Consider the following 16850-nt stretch of genomic DNA (forward strand, 5'->3'; position numbering starts at 1 on the left):
TGCTATGTTCACGCTCATAACACAGGAACTTTCCATATACTGAACTCCTCCTCTTGGCATGAAAATAAACATCCACCTCATTCCATAAGATGAGGGATGTCACGGGCACTAGGAGTCTTTGCCCAGGATATCACCAGATGATGTTCTTACCAGAGTAATATAGCTGGTACTATGGTCCTCTGGTATTAGGGTGACAACGGAACAGGAGAATCAGCAGATGGTGAGAGAATGCTCAAGGAAAGTCTATGACTAGCAGCAACTGGTAATGACTTTAATGTATAAACACGAGGAACCAGATGGACAAGTAAACGTGAGGAGAGTCAGTGGTCTGCGTACAGCAAGTAGTACTACTGCTATAGTGAGGAGGAATGTCCAGGAGTAGAGAGGAGGTAGTGAAAGTCAGTGGTCTGCGTATAGCAAGTTGTACCACTGTCTATAGTGAAGGAATGGGTTCCAGGTGCAAGTAGGTAACAGGGAAGTCAGTGGTCTGCGTACAGCAAGTTGTACCACTGCTTATGTGAGAGGATACTTGAAACTGGTGCTGGAGGGTAGACACGCTGAACACAGGAGAGTAGAGGCGGTCTGGAATCCGGCAGTAGTAGCGAAGGCAGCGGAGGGGAGACACGCTGAACACAGGAGAGTAGAGACGGTCTGGAATCCGGCAGCAGTAGCAGATAGGAATCAGTGGAGAGCTGACACGATGAACACAGGAGAGTTGAGACGGTCTGGAACCCGGCAGTAGTAACGGAGGCAGCGGAGAGCAGACACGCTGAACACAGGAGAGTTGAGGCGGTCTGGAATCTGGCAGCAGTAGCAGATAGGAATCAGCTGAGTGCAGACACGATGAACACAGGAGAGTTAAAGTGGTCAGGAAACCACAATCGTAGTAGACAGGAATAAGCTGGAGCTGAATACACGAGGAAACACAGGAACACCTTCAGAGGCTCATGGGGAATGAGACTCCAAGATCAGGCAACTAGGTAATGATTACAGGTGGTTTAAATAGGGAGGGTTGCCTGATCATCCAATTAATTAAAAGCAACAGGTACTGAAGGTTTCATAAGGGCTGCACATGCGCAGACCCTCAGGATGGCGGACGGCCACGGTTCCTGAACACAGGAGAAATGGCACTCACAGTCCGGTGAGTGACAGTACCCCCCCCTTTAAAGGTGGGCACAGAACACATGGAACCGGGTTTGTCCGGAAACTTGGAATAAAACTTCTTAAGAAGAGCTGGAGCGTTGAGATCTTCTGCTTTAATCCATGAACGCTCTTCTGGACCAAAGCCCTTCCAATGAACAAGGAAACGAAGAAATCCTCGCGAAATTTTTGCATCTAATATGTGAGTAATCTCAAAGTCCTCCTCTTGATGAGCTTGAACTGGCCGAGGTGCTGAAGGAGGGACCGAGAAACGGTTGATGATAAGAGGTTTGAGCAAAGACACATGGAAGGCATTGGAAATACGAAGGTTCTTAGGTAGTAGAAGTTTGAAACAAACTGGATTTATCACTTGAATGATCCTATATGGACCAATAAAATGAGGAGCGAACTTCATAGATGGGACCTTCAAACAAATATTTTTGGTTGATAACCATACACGATCTCCGATTTTAAGTGGTGGAATAGCCCGTCTCTTTTTATCTGCAAAAGACTTATATCTGGCAGATGTCTTCTTTAAACAGGTTTTGACCTGAGACCAAATATTTTTGAAGGTCTGACAAACAGTCTCTACAGCAGGAACTTGGGTGGGAGGGAGGGCAGGAAACTCCGGAAAAGACGGATGGTGACCGTAAACCACAAAGAATGGAGTTTTAGAAGATGATTCATGATACATGTTGTTATGAGCGAATTCAGCCCATGGAAGCAAATCTACCCAGTTGTCTTGGTTGGCTGAAGAGAACATCCTTATAAAAGTCTCAAGATCTTGATTGACCCTTTCGGTTTGTCCGTTTGATTGAGGATGGTAGGAGGATGAGAGTGATAATCGGATACCCAAGGTCTTACAAAGGGCCCGCCAGAATCTGGAAACGAATTGCACTCCTCTATCTGAAACAATCTCGGAAGGACATCCATGGATACGGAAGATTTCTTTGATGAAATAATCAGCCAGAGTAGATGAAGAAGGTAAACCGGTCAAAGGAACGAAATGTGCCATCTTCGAAAATCTATCCACCACTACCCAAATAGTATTGCACTTTTTACTAGGAGGAAGATCAGTAACAAAGTCCATACTAATATGGGTCCACGGCTTGGAAGGAATGGGTAGTGGTTGAAGCAAACCCGCTGAAGTTCTGCGGGGATTCTTAAACTGGGAACACAATTCACAAGCAGCCACAAAATCTTTGACATCTCTCCTCATAGAAGGCCACCAGTAACTTCAAGAAAGAATTTCAAAAGTCTTGCGTTCACCAGAATGTCCAGAAAAACGAGAAGAGTGAAACCACGAAAGGATTTTCTTCCTAAGAGCAGGAGGCACAAGGGTTCTCCCAAATGGTAGCACCTTAGTGAAAGAAGCAGCCAGAGAAACACATTTGGGGTCTAATATAGAGTGGTTAGGACCATCTTCAACGTCTGAGGACGTCAGAAAAGCTCGAGATAGGGCGTCTGTTTTTTTATTTTTTGCAGCTGGTTTGAAGGTTATGATTAGTTCAAAATGAGAAAAGAAAAGAGACCATCTTGCTTGACGAGGATTCAAACATTGAGCAGACTGTAAATATGACAAATTTTTATGATCAGTAAAAATTGTCACAGGATGACGAGCTCCTTCCAACAAATATCTCCATTCCTCTAATGCTACTTTTATAGCCAGCAACTCCTTGTCCCCGATGGTATAATTCTTCTCTGCAGGCAGAAGACCCCGAGAGTAAAAGGCACAAGGATGGAATTTTTGTTGCTCCGATCTTTGGGAGAGAATGGCTCCAAAGCCAACATTAGAGGCATCTACCTCTAGGAAGAAGGGAAGCGTCACATCAGGCTGTCGAAGAACAGGAGCGAAGGAGAAGGACTCTTTGAGAAACTGGAAAGCTTGAAGGGCCTCAAAGGACCATTGTTTAGTATTGGCCCCTTTACGAGTTAGGACCACAATAGGAGATGCAATCGAAGAAAAATCTTGAATGAAGCGTCTATAGTAATTGGCAAAACCTAAAAAACGCTGAATTGCACGAAGAGTAGTTGGCTGAGGCCAATGTAATACAGCATTCACCTTTTCTGGATCCATCTGAAGACCAACTCCGGAGACAATATATCCCAGAAATGGAATCTGGGACAACTCGAATGAACATTTTTCTAACTTGCAGAATAATGAATTTTTTCGGAGTCTGGAAAGGACCTCTGCCACATGTTGATGATGAGAAGCCAGGTCCTGAGAAAAGATTAACATGTCGTCCAGATAGACGACGACACAAACATACAACAAGTCCCGGAAGATCTCATTAATGAAAAATTGATAAAGGGTATGGAGTCATTAAGTTATGAGGAAAGGTTAGCCAGTTTAGGCATGTTTACTTTAGAAAAGAGGCGTCTAAGAGGAGATATGATTACTATGTATAAATACATTAAGGGTCAATACAGAGAACTTTCATGGGAACTTTTTACCCCAAGGACCATACACAGGACACACGGTCACCACCTGAGGTTAGAGGAGAGGAAATTTCACAACCAGCAAATGAAGGGGTTCTTTACAGTAAGGGCAGTCAAGATATGGAATTCACTGCCAGGGAAGGTTGTGATGGCAGATTCAATAGATATGTTTAAGAAAGGGTTAGACAATTTTTTTGCGGAAAAGTGTATCCAGGGATACGACCGTTAATTAAAATGAAGGATAGTAGTGGATATAAGGTAAGAATAGGACTGCAATATTGGGTCTGGGGGGATTTTCTCAATTGAAACAGATTGGCGGTTGCTTACTCTGGATCAATTTCAAATATAAGTGAGGGATCGCAGGAGATCAGAAATAGGTTAAACTTGATGGTCTGGTGTCTTTTTTCAATCTCATCAACTATGTTACCAGATCTTACCTTTAATTATTTATGTTTGAATTTGTTGGTTTGAAGACAATCATTATATGTTTCAATGCATAGAAGTTAGAGATGCTCACAGACCACCATGTTTTGGTTTTGGATGTGGATAAACTTCGTGTTTTGGTTTTGGCAAAACCGCCCTCACGTGTTTTGGTTTTGGATCTATATTTTTTTTAAAAAATTGCTATAATATGCTAAAATTCACATAATTTGGCTGCTATATTGTTACATTATTATTATTATTATTATTATTATTATTATTATTAACGTCAATAACACAAATTTTCAGTAATTTCCAGTCAATTTTGAACACCTCACAGGTCACAATATTATTTTCAACCACCTTCAGCCAAAGACTGCAGCGATCTGGCTGGAAACTAAGCGACAGAGCAACGGCACACACACTTTACAGTTCATAGCACATCTAGGAAACATTGACACACAGTAGTGGCAAAAAAGAAAAGTGGGCCCTCCCATCCATCCATATGTTAAAAGGTTTAACAAACTCACACAGAAACAGAAGGGGTAGCAGGTACAGTTTAACAAACCAAGCACTTCAGAGAACAAATAGTGCCACTTTTGTAGCTGAAGTGCTTGGTTTGTTTGGGCCCCTACAATCCAAGCTACCATGGGCTTAAGGCAGATAAGTTAACAGTGCTGTCAAGGAACTGTAAGACTACAGCAGGCTTGCTGGTTACAATTAATTTTGCTTAATATGGAAAAAATAAAATGCAGTAAAAGGATCTGAACTGAGTTTAGTTAAAGATACCTGTCTGGCCGCCTCCTCTGGACATGTTGAAGAACCATAATGAAAAGGAGATATGGAATTCAGAATTATCACCAGAGTGCTGCATGGTGATGTCATGACATCATAGCTGCTAAACAGGGTCACAAATTTGGAATTCAATTTTCCACCAGGTCCGCAAAGTATCTCTAGAAGGGTCATGAATGCAGTCTTTGGTGATGTGTCTTCAATAATTTTTCCTCTTTCCCCATAGAGGTGCACAGGAAAGTCAGCGATGTTCGAATACCGTTGAATTAGGAAATGGGCACAGTCGGACATCGTCGTGACTGCCGAGAACTGAATGTCCAGGTAAATAAATATTGGGGGTCACAGGAGGAGTGCACAGAGACAGTACAATCAATGCAGGAGCTTCCTCTATAACTCCTCCACTGGTTCTGATTTATGCGCTGAGACAAGCTATGTGTGGGTACTCTAGACTATGCTCAGTTTCTGATTTCCTTAACACTCCTTTTTCCCTCTCAGATCATCACCTTATCAGCTACAAACTCACTCCCAGTACTTTAACTTCTCTGCTCAGACTCTACTAAGCATCCTCATACCCACAGGAATTTAACTCTATTAATTTTCAACAATTTTCCACCTCTCTCCAATATCTTCTCTTACCAATATCTACAGTCTCCTCCCCTGATATGGCAGCACCTCATTTTCAACAAACCCTAACAAAAACCCTTGGATCAAGTGGCTCCAGCAAATCTTTATACTTCCCGTTGATTTTGATGTCAGCCGTGGCACACTGAAGTAACACGAAATCTTCAAAAACCTTCCCACAAGCAAAATGCCATTGGCGTAATTCTTGAACCTCTAATGACTTCCTCATTAATACTACTATATACCATTCATATCAAAATACTCTGGACACTGCAAAACAAACATAACATACTTCTAATCTATCATCAGTGCCCAGGATCTTGCTTCGTACTTAAAGGAAAAGATTGATAAGATCCGACTTGAAATGGCATCATCTCCCTCGACAAGCAATAAGATCAATTCCTTCCCAGCACCCTCTCTTCATTTGATTCCACAAATAAAGAAGAATTAATTGCTCTCTCATTATCTTACTACACTACCGCCTGTCCTCTTGATCCTATTCCATCAGAAATCTGTAGTTCCTTGTCTCCTGTGCTGATTCCACCTTTAACTAAAATCTGCAATCTCTCTCTCTCAACTGGTAACTTTTCCATCATTATTTAAGCATGCAATGATTACCCCTACTCCAAAAAAAAATTACCTTCCCATCTCTCAGATCACATGCCCCTTTAAGCTTTTAGAGAAAATTGCTTACACTTGCCTCACATGCTTTCTTTAAACAAACAACTTATTGGATCCTCTTCAGTCAGGTTTTTAGTTCTCAGCACTCCACAGAGACTGCATTGACTAAGTGGCACAATACAGAGGACTAGGAGAGCCCGACTAGTTTTCCCGGTTTAAAACTACCCTCCTTGAGGTGCGAAGTCTAACGGAGAGGGAGGTTATCACCAGAGGCTCCCGCAAAGGAGTATGGACTTGGCGGCTCCCTAACCGCAGGCTGCAGTCCTCTCAAAGGGCAACAGGTGAAACCTGTAGGAGAGCCTGCAATATAGAGGAACAGTGGGCAGAAGAGGAAGTTCTGCAGTGTTGGTTATTGTAAAGGAGCTCCTATATCGCCGCTGATGATGCTTTTATCTTCTTATTATACTCTATCTATTTCTATTAACTTTCAGAATTTTTTCACACATGCTTTACAAAGGCAAGCTCCTTCCTCCCATCTCAGGAATGCTTACTATCTACAATACAGTGGACTCTAGCTTCCTTCCATATATCTCTCTCTCTATGCTTGGACTGTATTATTCATTGGTCTGAACACATTACTGTAAAACACACCTTCCCAGCTTACATCACTGCTGGCAATCTAAGTCTCTATCATTAAAGTGACATATTCTTTTGGAAGGGTCGTCTTGACCTTATTTGGAGCCAATATGTCTTTGGCCTTATTCAGCGATTGTGAAATGAAGATCACGTGACAATTATATAACTTGTTTTCTGCTCTTCTTATGTAATTTCTGTATTGTGCAATATATTTTTTCCGTTCTCTTAAAAGCACAGAAACAAAATTCAAGTTCATTGGTTCATTCTATTGAACTAATTGGTAATATAGGGTTTTTGTTAATTATTACTTTGACAACACACACAAAGGAAGCCCTGAACTTAAATATACTTATGAGGATTGCTTAAATATAGGTTAATAATAATAACAACAACAGAATAGGTTATTATATACCCAATTCTGAAATATCATGATGCCTGTTGAATCTATAATTTATTATCTGTATTGTATGTATGCATTTCTATATTGTATGTTGGATTGTCTTTGTAAAGTAAAAGACTTGTACCTTTTTGCCTGTTTTTTATGTTTAGATAACTGGAATGAATAGGATGAATGGATGTTTATATAGATAATGAAGTATAGTGAGGCAAATGATAGATTGGTATTTATTTAGCGATTAACACATAATGGTGGGCTATCTGAGGCCAATAGATGTATAATACTTAGGTGGTATATATAGCCAAACACTGGGATTGCGTAAGGGATACCTTGTTTACAGTTGGCATGGTACGAGGAGAAATCTCAAAAGATTGTGTGAAATAATGACTCTGAGATGTCACGGGTGCGTATTATTAGATGTGACTAAAATAGCAAAAAAGATGCAAATTGCATATATATCCCAACAATTAATGAGATTAGTTATTAGTAAGATCAAAGGTATTGTATCATTATTATTGCAGAGCACAGGAGCCTATAACAGTTACTGAAGAAGTCCAGAGGGTCTAAGAAGCGCCAATAAGACAGTAGGCAGTAGAAAGAGGTACTGCAGTGGTGGCTGCTGATGAATTCTGTGGAGCTTGAAAGTGCCTTTGAAAGAGGAACACTAGAATAAAGAGGTTCTGCAGCGGTGGCTGCTGATGAATCCTGTGGAACTTGGAAGCGCATTAGAATCAGGAACACTAGAATAAAGCAGGGATGCAGGAGCCCATACAGGGACACGTCTGACCTGGAGGAGAGATCTGAAGTTCTGGCACCCATCTAATGAAGGAGGTACCTTTTATAGTGGAGCTGCAGCTGATTGGTGTCCAGAATCTGGATGAGTGAGAACGCCAGGTCTGCGCATGCGCAAGATGGCGCCTGCATTGGAGCCCGCTGCGTTCTTCTGGAGGAGAGCCATCGGGGAGAGAGGTAAGTCAGCACCCGTCTGATCAGTGGGTCTGAGCATTGACACTAAGGTTATCAATGATTTGATCACTGTTAAAACTAAAGGCCATTATTCTCTTCTAATTCTCCTGGATCTCTCTGCTGCAATTGATACTGTTGACTACTCTCTTCTCATACAAATACTGCAATCCCTAGGTCTTCAAGGTCCTCATGCTACCTTTCTGATTGCTCTTTCTGCGTTAATTTCTCTGCATTCATCTCTTCTCTCTTTCCTTTATCAGTTGGAGTACCATAATGCTCATTACCAGGTCCACTGCTGTTCGCAATCTATAACTCTACCCATGGAAAACTAATAAGCTTCTTTAGATTTCAGTATCATCTCTATGCGGATGATACCCAAATGTATCCTCTCTTGATCTCTCACCTTCTGTGTTGTCCCATGTTACTGAGTGTCCTTCTGCCATTTCTTCTTGGATGTCCTCTCGCCAACTCAAATTCATTCTTTCAAAAACAGAGTTAATAATATTCTCACCCAAAAATAGAAGTTTCCTGCCTTACACTTCTATTTCTGTTAATAATACGACCTTAAATCCCATCCCACAAGCTCGCTTGCCAAGATGTGATCCTTGACTCGGAACTATCTTTTTTTCCCCACATTGACTCTATATTTAAATCATGTTACAAACATCTAATAAACATTTCCTGAATATGCACATATCTTACACAAGACACTGCAAAAACTTTACTTCATGCACTCATCATCTCCCGCACTGACTATTGCAAATCCCTCCTTACTGGTTTTCCCCAAATCAGACTCAAATCCTTACGATTTATTTTGCATGCAGCAGCTAGTTTGATTTTCCTTGCAAATCATTATCTCCCATTGTGCTACAACTTGTAAGCTTGTGATCAGAGCCTTCTTAACTCTCTGTCCATATTACCCAGTATTGTTCTATTAATGTGTTTTGTTCCCAATTGTAAAGTGCTACAGAATTTGCTGGCGCTTTATAAATAAATGTTGAGATGATGATGGGGTAAAGTTTGGTTACATAGATATCCTTTGTTATCCAGCACATCCTGCCCTGGACAGTACACAGTGCCCACATGCATTAAGCACACAGCAGATAGATACAATAGCTGGAAGCTATTAGGAGATGTTGGGATCACTTGGGTTCTTGGTAGTGTGTCAGAACAATGCCGGGAGTTTTGGTCCTTGAAAAAACAACTTATATAAATCCTCTGGGGTAACACTGGGCAACAAACAGATCAGTATTATTGCATATTGAAAGAATTAATTATTTATGATAATGTCCCTTTAAAACATTATTTCTGCTGAATGAAGTAGGATATATTTGGTGATCCTTTAAGCTACCGGTGTGTAGAATGTGTGTTGTTTAGATCCACAATTTAATTACACAGATCTCTAGTGAGTAAAAGTAATTGATTCCCTATTCCTTTATAAATCTCGAAGTGTTTGGTGCGTCTATCTATGTCCACTCTATAAAATCTCTCTGTGATGCTCCAGCCACCCTGCCACATGGACTACACTGCAGACAATCGCTCAATACTGTCACAGACTCGGACACAGGTGAGAGGGATTTCTGGATGAGAAGTGTTTGTTCCACAAATATTGTATGAATATGTTGCATTTCAGTATCAAAAAATAAACCTTTGGCTAAATTATATATATAATTGTTATTTATAAGCAGGTAAATAACATCCTAATCTAATTGTTATAGTTTTTATATATATAATAATCAGTTTGGGCCTCACAATTAAAGCGAGAAAAAATGTATAATCTATAGGATATTTCACAATTTGACCTGTACAGACTGAGTAAATTGATTTAGAAGTTCCCGATTTCATCTGATTATTGTCACTTTACAGGATCTGAACAAACGGGTATAATAAACTGCGATTCAATACAACTTTAAGATAGTTTGAATCTTTTTACTCCTGGATAGTCACATGATGGCGACCAATCAAAATATGCGTGACAGTATGGCATTATTCAAGTGAGTCATTTATGTGATCGATTCAGTTAAAAGAAAAATCCCCCATTCTCCATTCTATTAATGATCCCTTCTATTCACTGATGGAGAGCTCTGAGCTTACATTATGGTTTAATGGGTCTGTAGACCTGCGTTATCATACATCTCTCCTGCCTCTCATACATGTGCTATATGTGCTCGTTGTTGGCTTAATCTGCTATGACATCCAGCTAAACAATAAATTAAAATATAATGCCATTGTGACTGAGTTATAGGAGAGCAATTATCACTGGACAACCTCTTTAACTATTTAACTGTTCAACAACTGATTTGTGACACAGTTTTTCTCAATTTTATCCCTCCGATCAGAACCGTCAGTAATTTGCAATATTTTCCCAGTTTTCAGCCATGAAGAAGTGACCATTACAGCACTAGTGGGTGGTTATCTACTTATTTAAAATCCCAGAGTTTAAATCCTGGACGGGGTATTTTAAGAATCAGATTTCTAAGGCCAAAAACTATGCTATAACTGTAAAGCATAGAAGTCACTAAACTGAATAATAAGAACATCAGTTTCCATTTTCTTATTCAAGGGAATTTACAATGTATGAAAATATAAAACAATTATCTACCTCGTCATTTAAACTTAATGAAACTTTCTCTTAATGAAACCTACTTATAAGAATGTGGAAGACAGAATTGTCTGGTTGACCTTTATCCATCGCCCACATTTTGAGCCTGATTATTGTTTGTATACAACCTGCATGCAACTTGCAGATTAAAAAAGAGCACAGAACTTGGATGTAGTTCCAAACATATTCAAATCCAAGAGGATCATCATCATCATTAACATTTATTTATATAGCGCCAGCAAATTCCGTAGCGCTTTACAGTTGGGAACAAACATTAATAAGACAATACTGGGTAATACATACAGACAGAGAGGTAAGAGAACCCTGCCCGAAAGCTTACAATCTATAGGACAATGGGAGTTAGAAACACAAGGGCATGTGCTACATCATATTGCACAATGGACCAGCCAGACTGCAAAGGTAAAAGTACTGAGTGGGCTGTGTGTGTTGCAATGTGTGTGTGTTGCAATGTTGGTCAGAAGGTTGTTGTCTTGCGTTAGCAGTGTAGAGGATGGTAATAGGGTAATCTAGGGAAATTAAGATGATGGTTGAGGAATATCATAACCTTGTCTGAAGAGGTGGGTTTTCAGTGAACGCTTGAAGGTTTGAAGACTAGAGGAAAGTCTTACTGTCTTACTTAAGTGGATCTCAAGATACACTTCCATTTGTATCTAGATATATGTAAGCTCTGCCTAAATGTTACTTGCTGTATGTAGACAGATAGAACAGACTGCAGTACATGCACAAGCGCCTGTTCACTAAAAGGTCACATCAGAACACATAAAAAATTGGAATAAACTTCTTATCTCCTGGATTGGCCGCATGGCCTCTGTTAAAATGCATATCTTACCCAGACTACATTACTTGTGGAAAACACTTCCAGTACAAGCTCCCTCGCAAACAACAAACATTTTCCAAATGTATATGGGCAGGACATAGACCTAGAGTACAGATGTGTATTATTTCTAAGCATCAAACCGCAAGAGCTCTGGGTCTGCCAAACATATTAAAATATTGTCAAGCAACGCACATGTCCCAATGTATTCTTTGGCATTCACCCCCTTCAAAGAGTGTGGACCCATATTGTATCAGACATGCTACCACTATACTCTCCATATTTGCTACTCTGGACCAGTTGCTTAGCTCAAATCCCCTGAGCTCGATTTTCCATTTCCATTTGGGACCTGGTAACCCGGACCTATAAATTACGATCCAAATACCCGTTACTAGTGCCACTTTGGAACAATAAAAGTTTTACACCAGGCCAGGACCATAAAATGTTTCACCATTGGACCTCACATAATTTGCTTATTGTCTGGGACCTGGTCCCAATGAGGTTTTCCTCTGCATTCTCGGAGGTCCATATACAATTAGGCTTACCACACAAAAAATTCTATCAATATCTCCAAATCGGACATTTCTATCACCCTTGCAGACATCACTCCCATTGGACTAATGCCCAGCTCTGGAGTCTCTGTGTCTCCCACAACAAAAGGCCTAATATCTACTCTGTACCAAATGATCAATAACTACAATCTACCAGTCACAGACCCTCATGAGCTGGCCAGGGAGCGGGGTACAGGGGAGACCCTGAATCCTAAAGAATGGTCAAAAATTTGATCTAATTTAGCTAAGTCATCAATTTCAGTTAGAGAGAAGGAAAATTCCTTCAGACTCTAATATATATAGTGTTTGGTCCGCTCCCGTCTACATATTATATTTCCTAACTCCACAGACCAATGCTGGAGGAGATGTGGTTTGCATGGCACCCTGCTGCGTGTTTAGTCGAGTTGGCCAAAATTACAACCCTATTAGTGACAAATCCATTCTCTCATTGAATATATTAAGCAGGTTAAAATGCCTGACACCCCATTATACTCTTTTCTCCCCAGGCCACTCCCTGTCACTACCCGGCCTATACAAAATCTAATCAAACATATCTTAAATGCAGCTAAATGCTTAATAGCTGTGGTTTGGAAAAACACCCTCCCCCCTCACTCTCTGACACTATAAATAAAATTTGGTCAGTTTATTGAATGAAAAGCATCTCAGCTATTCTTACTGATACTCCATTGAATTTCAAAAATACATGGGACTAGATTTACTAAACTGCCAGTTTCCAAAAGTGGAAATGTTGCCTATAGCAACCAATCAGATTCTAGCTTGTAGAAGGTACTAAATAAATGACAGCTAGAATCCGATTGGTTGCTATAGGCAACATCCCCACTTTTTCAAACCCGCAGTTTAGTAAATATACCCCATGGTCTCTTTGGTCGAGTCATTATGAAGCTGAACCCCAACTAACAACTGCTTGACATCTTCTTGTCACTGTAAATCCCAATTATCATCTGATTTGGTGACTTGCAGATATACACATTTCCACATACTCTCTTGAAACCGTGAATATCACTTGACTTCCTCCTCATCATTATTTTAATATTCAGAACATAGTAAAACTCTCACATCCCCCTACCATAACCCCCCTCCCCCCCAATTCCTTCCACCCTTGTCTGTTCCCCTTAAAATACAAGGTATTGCTTTGGTAACGTGCCTAATTTCCTTCAGCAAATCAGAATTTTATACAAAGTTTATTACCTTCTCTGTTTTTAATTTGTATTGCCAATCGCACATAATGTATGGTATATATTTTATTTGTTGACTTGTGAAAATCAATAAAATATTTTTTCAAAAAAATTATAACAATATATATTTAATTATGAAACAAGTTAACAACTCTTAACAGTTTAATCTTTGATATAAAATATGGATTTAAAAGAATATACATATTTTTTTTACATAAAATACATATATGGGGATGCTTTTAATACCCACCGTACATACAATATGCTTATATAGTCTATTTTTTTGCATACACAAGTTCTGTGCTGGCTACAAAGTCTATGCCGTGTCAGTCATCACTATCAGCTGGCCCTTATACCTGCCCTGTAACTGGTGCAAATTATACGGATAAAAAAAAATACTTTAAAGAAACCCAGAACTTGAATAGGCTGCATCTGTACTAGCACACCCTTACTGTGCCATTGTCTATATTAGTCCTCCCCTTCCCTCCCCTGTTCCGCCTCTCAAGTCGTAGGCTGTCATAAGTGTTATTTGTGTTCAGATATGAATTGCATGCAGGTGCGTTTATTAATGTAAAGTCCGTTTCTGAGCTTGCACAGAGATATTTCCCGCAAGATAGGGCTACAAATGTACTTGCATCCAAACATCAATCCGGCCATGTTTAAATGTTTTACGATATTTTGCCTATTTTTATTGTTATACCTGTGCTCCAGCATTAAGCTCGGTGAATAGGAGAAAACTTCTCCTACACAGAATATTTAAAGCAACAAAGAAAAGGTCCAGAAAGCAGATATATTGGTTCCTCATGTAATTTCAGAGTCGGAGGTGTCCACCTTACCGGAATACAAAGAGTCTTTACTAGGGGGTGCACAATAACCTTATTTTAAGTAAAAATTAATTTCATGTTACTCGCAGAAACAGTAACGCATGTGAAAAAGTGAAGTATTAATTGAGTAAAATTGGGTGTAAGAGAGATTTATAGACAGTTATATAGCGCCTACATATTATACAATGCTTTGCATAGAATATTCAATAAACTGCATACTGTTGATGCCTCTTTTCAATGCACACTAAACTTCTAGCACATATTAAAACTTGTTAATGTAGCGATACATAAGGACACCAATGTAAATTTAGGCAAATTAAAGGCAGAGTTTAATTAAAACAAAATGGTGGCGAAGAAAGAAAACTGTGAGATCAGCAACAATCTAACACCAGAAAACAAAATGCTTAAACAAGTGGCTGGTGCTAAATCTGGCATCAGAATGACTGCATCCCGTCTTGATACACAATGACGAGCCCACTCAAGACAGGTAAAGGGACCAGGAGCCATGTTACTTCGTAAGGGTAGTGACTTGTGGGCAATCAGCGGTGGGCAATCAGCAGAAGAATCGCATGTATTAGCCCCTGACAGCAATGCTTCCTGCCAACTGCGTCTCGTCTGTAAGGAGTGAGAGAAAACAGGTAAATGAGGACTTCACAGCGATATATGAAGGGAGGGCAAGAGGGATTTTGTGCAGCAAAAAGAGGCCCACCAACCAACCTCGGGAGATCCTAAAGACCTCCGGTGGAAATTCTTGCCTGGGACAATAATGCAGAAACTTTAACCTCTAGTAGGTAAGCGCCACCATGACCTAAACACAAATACCTGAATTTAAGTGCTTTCAGCTTTGTTACTTCTCTTGTCATCATTCACATCAGTTCCTGCCCCAGTGGAACTATAGTCCCAACCAGACACAGGTTCATTTTGTAAGAAGGCAATTAACCTACCAGAAAGTGTTTGAGAAGGAACCCACACAAACACGGGGAGAACATACAAACTCCACACATATAGGGCTGGTCGGAATTAAACTTATGATTCCAGTGCTGTGAGGTAACAATGCTAACCGCTGTGCCACCATGCTGCACATAAGAAAATGAAGAGATACAGAAATAACAAATATTTGAAGGTAGGATAACTTTGAAATTAATTTTCAGTCAATACATACATGTTAATACTGTGTGAATCTTTCCATGTCATCACAAACATCTAATGGCTGTGAGGTTTCCCTTGTGAGAGTTTAATCTCCATGAGAATTGGTGAGAAGTTGAGAGCTTATATTCATGTAATTTTTTCTTGTTTTAAATAAGTATTTCTAGACATATGACTGTGTTTTACTGTCTCTCTTTACCCTAATTCAATAATTTTTCATTTGCAGTCTCACTATAAGACCAGAAACCCCACACAAACCTTACATTAATTCAAGGTAAAGCAACATGTCTCAGCCAAATTCTACCAATGTATTTCCTGCCCAGTTCATCCTTCAGGGGATTCCTGGTCTTGAACACGTTTATCTCTATATGACATTTGGATTCACTCTGATTTATATAACATCAGTCATTGGGAATTTCACACTGCTATTTATCATAAAGATAGACCGGAGTCTCCATGAGCCAATGTACTTATTTCTCTGCATGTTGTCATTCAAAGACCTGGTTTTGTCCAGTTCCACAACTCCCAAGATGTTGGGAATCCTTTGGTTCAACTCCAAAGAGATTTACTCTGAGGCCTGTCTCACACAGATGTTCGTTCTCCATTCCTTTTGTATAATGGAGTCTGCTCTTCTAGTAGCCATGGCATTTGATCGATATGTGGCCATCTGTAATCCTTTAAGATACACTTCAATATTAACCAAATGGCTAATAAAAAAAATAGGCTTGTTGACTGTTAGTAGAGCGGTGCTACTAATGAGCCCATTACCGTTCCTTATAAAACGACTGCCATTCTGCTCTGTCAATGTCATTCACCACTCCTACTGTGAGCACATGGCAGTGGTGAAGCTGGCTTGTGCTGATACCACTTTTAACAACATTTATGGCATTGTGGTGGTGTTTTTCATTGTGGGGTTGGATTTGATCTTCATTCTGTGGTCCTATGTTTTGATTCTTCGTGCTGTGTTTCGACTGGCCTCTAGGGAAGCCAGGTACAAAGCCCTTGGTACCTGTGCATCCCATGTTTGTGCTATTCTCGTATTCTACATTCCTGGTGTTCTCACATCCATTGTCCACAGGTTTGGGATAAATGTCCCAATTCATATTCACATCTTGTTGGCCAACGTCTACCTGATGCTGCCACCACTTATTAACCCCATTGTGTATGGAGTGAAGACCAAGCAGATTAGAAACAGAATAAGATCCGTGTTCAACATCAGTTTCATATGTTCTACCAGTGTCTGCTCTAATATTGCAATTACGCATAGTACACGACTCTGACTTGTATCCAAAAAGAAAGGTATAAATACTTTTTATTGTCAGCACCCATATTATTGATTATCTGCTTCATTCTACTACAGTGTCGGACTGGGACATGAAGGGTCCACGGGGGAAATGCAGCGGTATGGGCCCACTACAATGGGGTGTGGCCAACTATAAGAGGGGTTGTGGTCAGTCATTAAAGGGGATGGGGTCAGCCCATGGAGGACAACGTATAGCACTATAGTATGGTCCATAAAGAAAAAATGGACATTTGCAGTGAGGAGCCGCGAAGGAAAAGACAGAAGAGAAGAAAGAAGTCAATAGGAAGGTAAGTGAAGGGGAGCAAATGCAGCATGGAGGGCACTGTGTGAAACAGGGGAGACAGGGGAAGGGGAGGGATGA

At 40.2% G+C, this 16850-nt stretch overlaps 1 protein-coding gene across 1 annotated transcript; it reads left to right on the plus strand.

The window, feature by feature from the left end:
* The first annotated feature begins 15470 nt into the window (after positions 1–15470).
* Positions 15471–16466, plus strand: LOC142139731 (olfactory receptor 52K2-like). The gene has a single exon (XM_075197600.1). The coding sequence runs from the start codon at positions 15471–15473 to the stop codon at positions 16464–16466; it is 996 nt and encodes a 331-aa protein (XP_075053701.1).
* The last annotated feature ends 384 nt before the right edge of the window (positions 16467–16850 follow it).

This window comes from Mixophyes fleayi, chromosome 2 (assembly GCF_038048845.1).
Source record: "Mixophyes fleayi isolate aMixFle1 chromosome 2, aMixFle1.hap1, whole genome shotgun sequence".
In the NCBI taxonomy this organism is placed as follows: domain Eukaryota; kingdom Metazoa; phylum Chordata; class Amphibia; order Anura; family Limnodynastidae; genus Mixophyes; species Mixophyes fleayi.

Excerpts from the sequence above, each read along its gene's own strand:
- LOC142139731 (XM_075197600.1), top strand. The coding sequence starts at position 15,471 with ATGTCTCAGCCAAATTCTACCAATGTATTTCCTGCCCAGTTCATCCTT.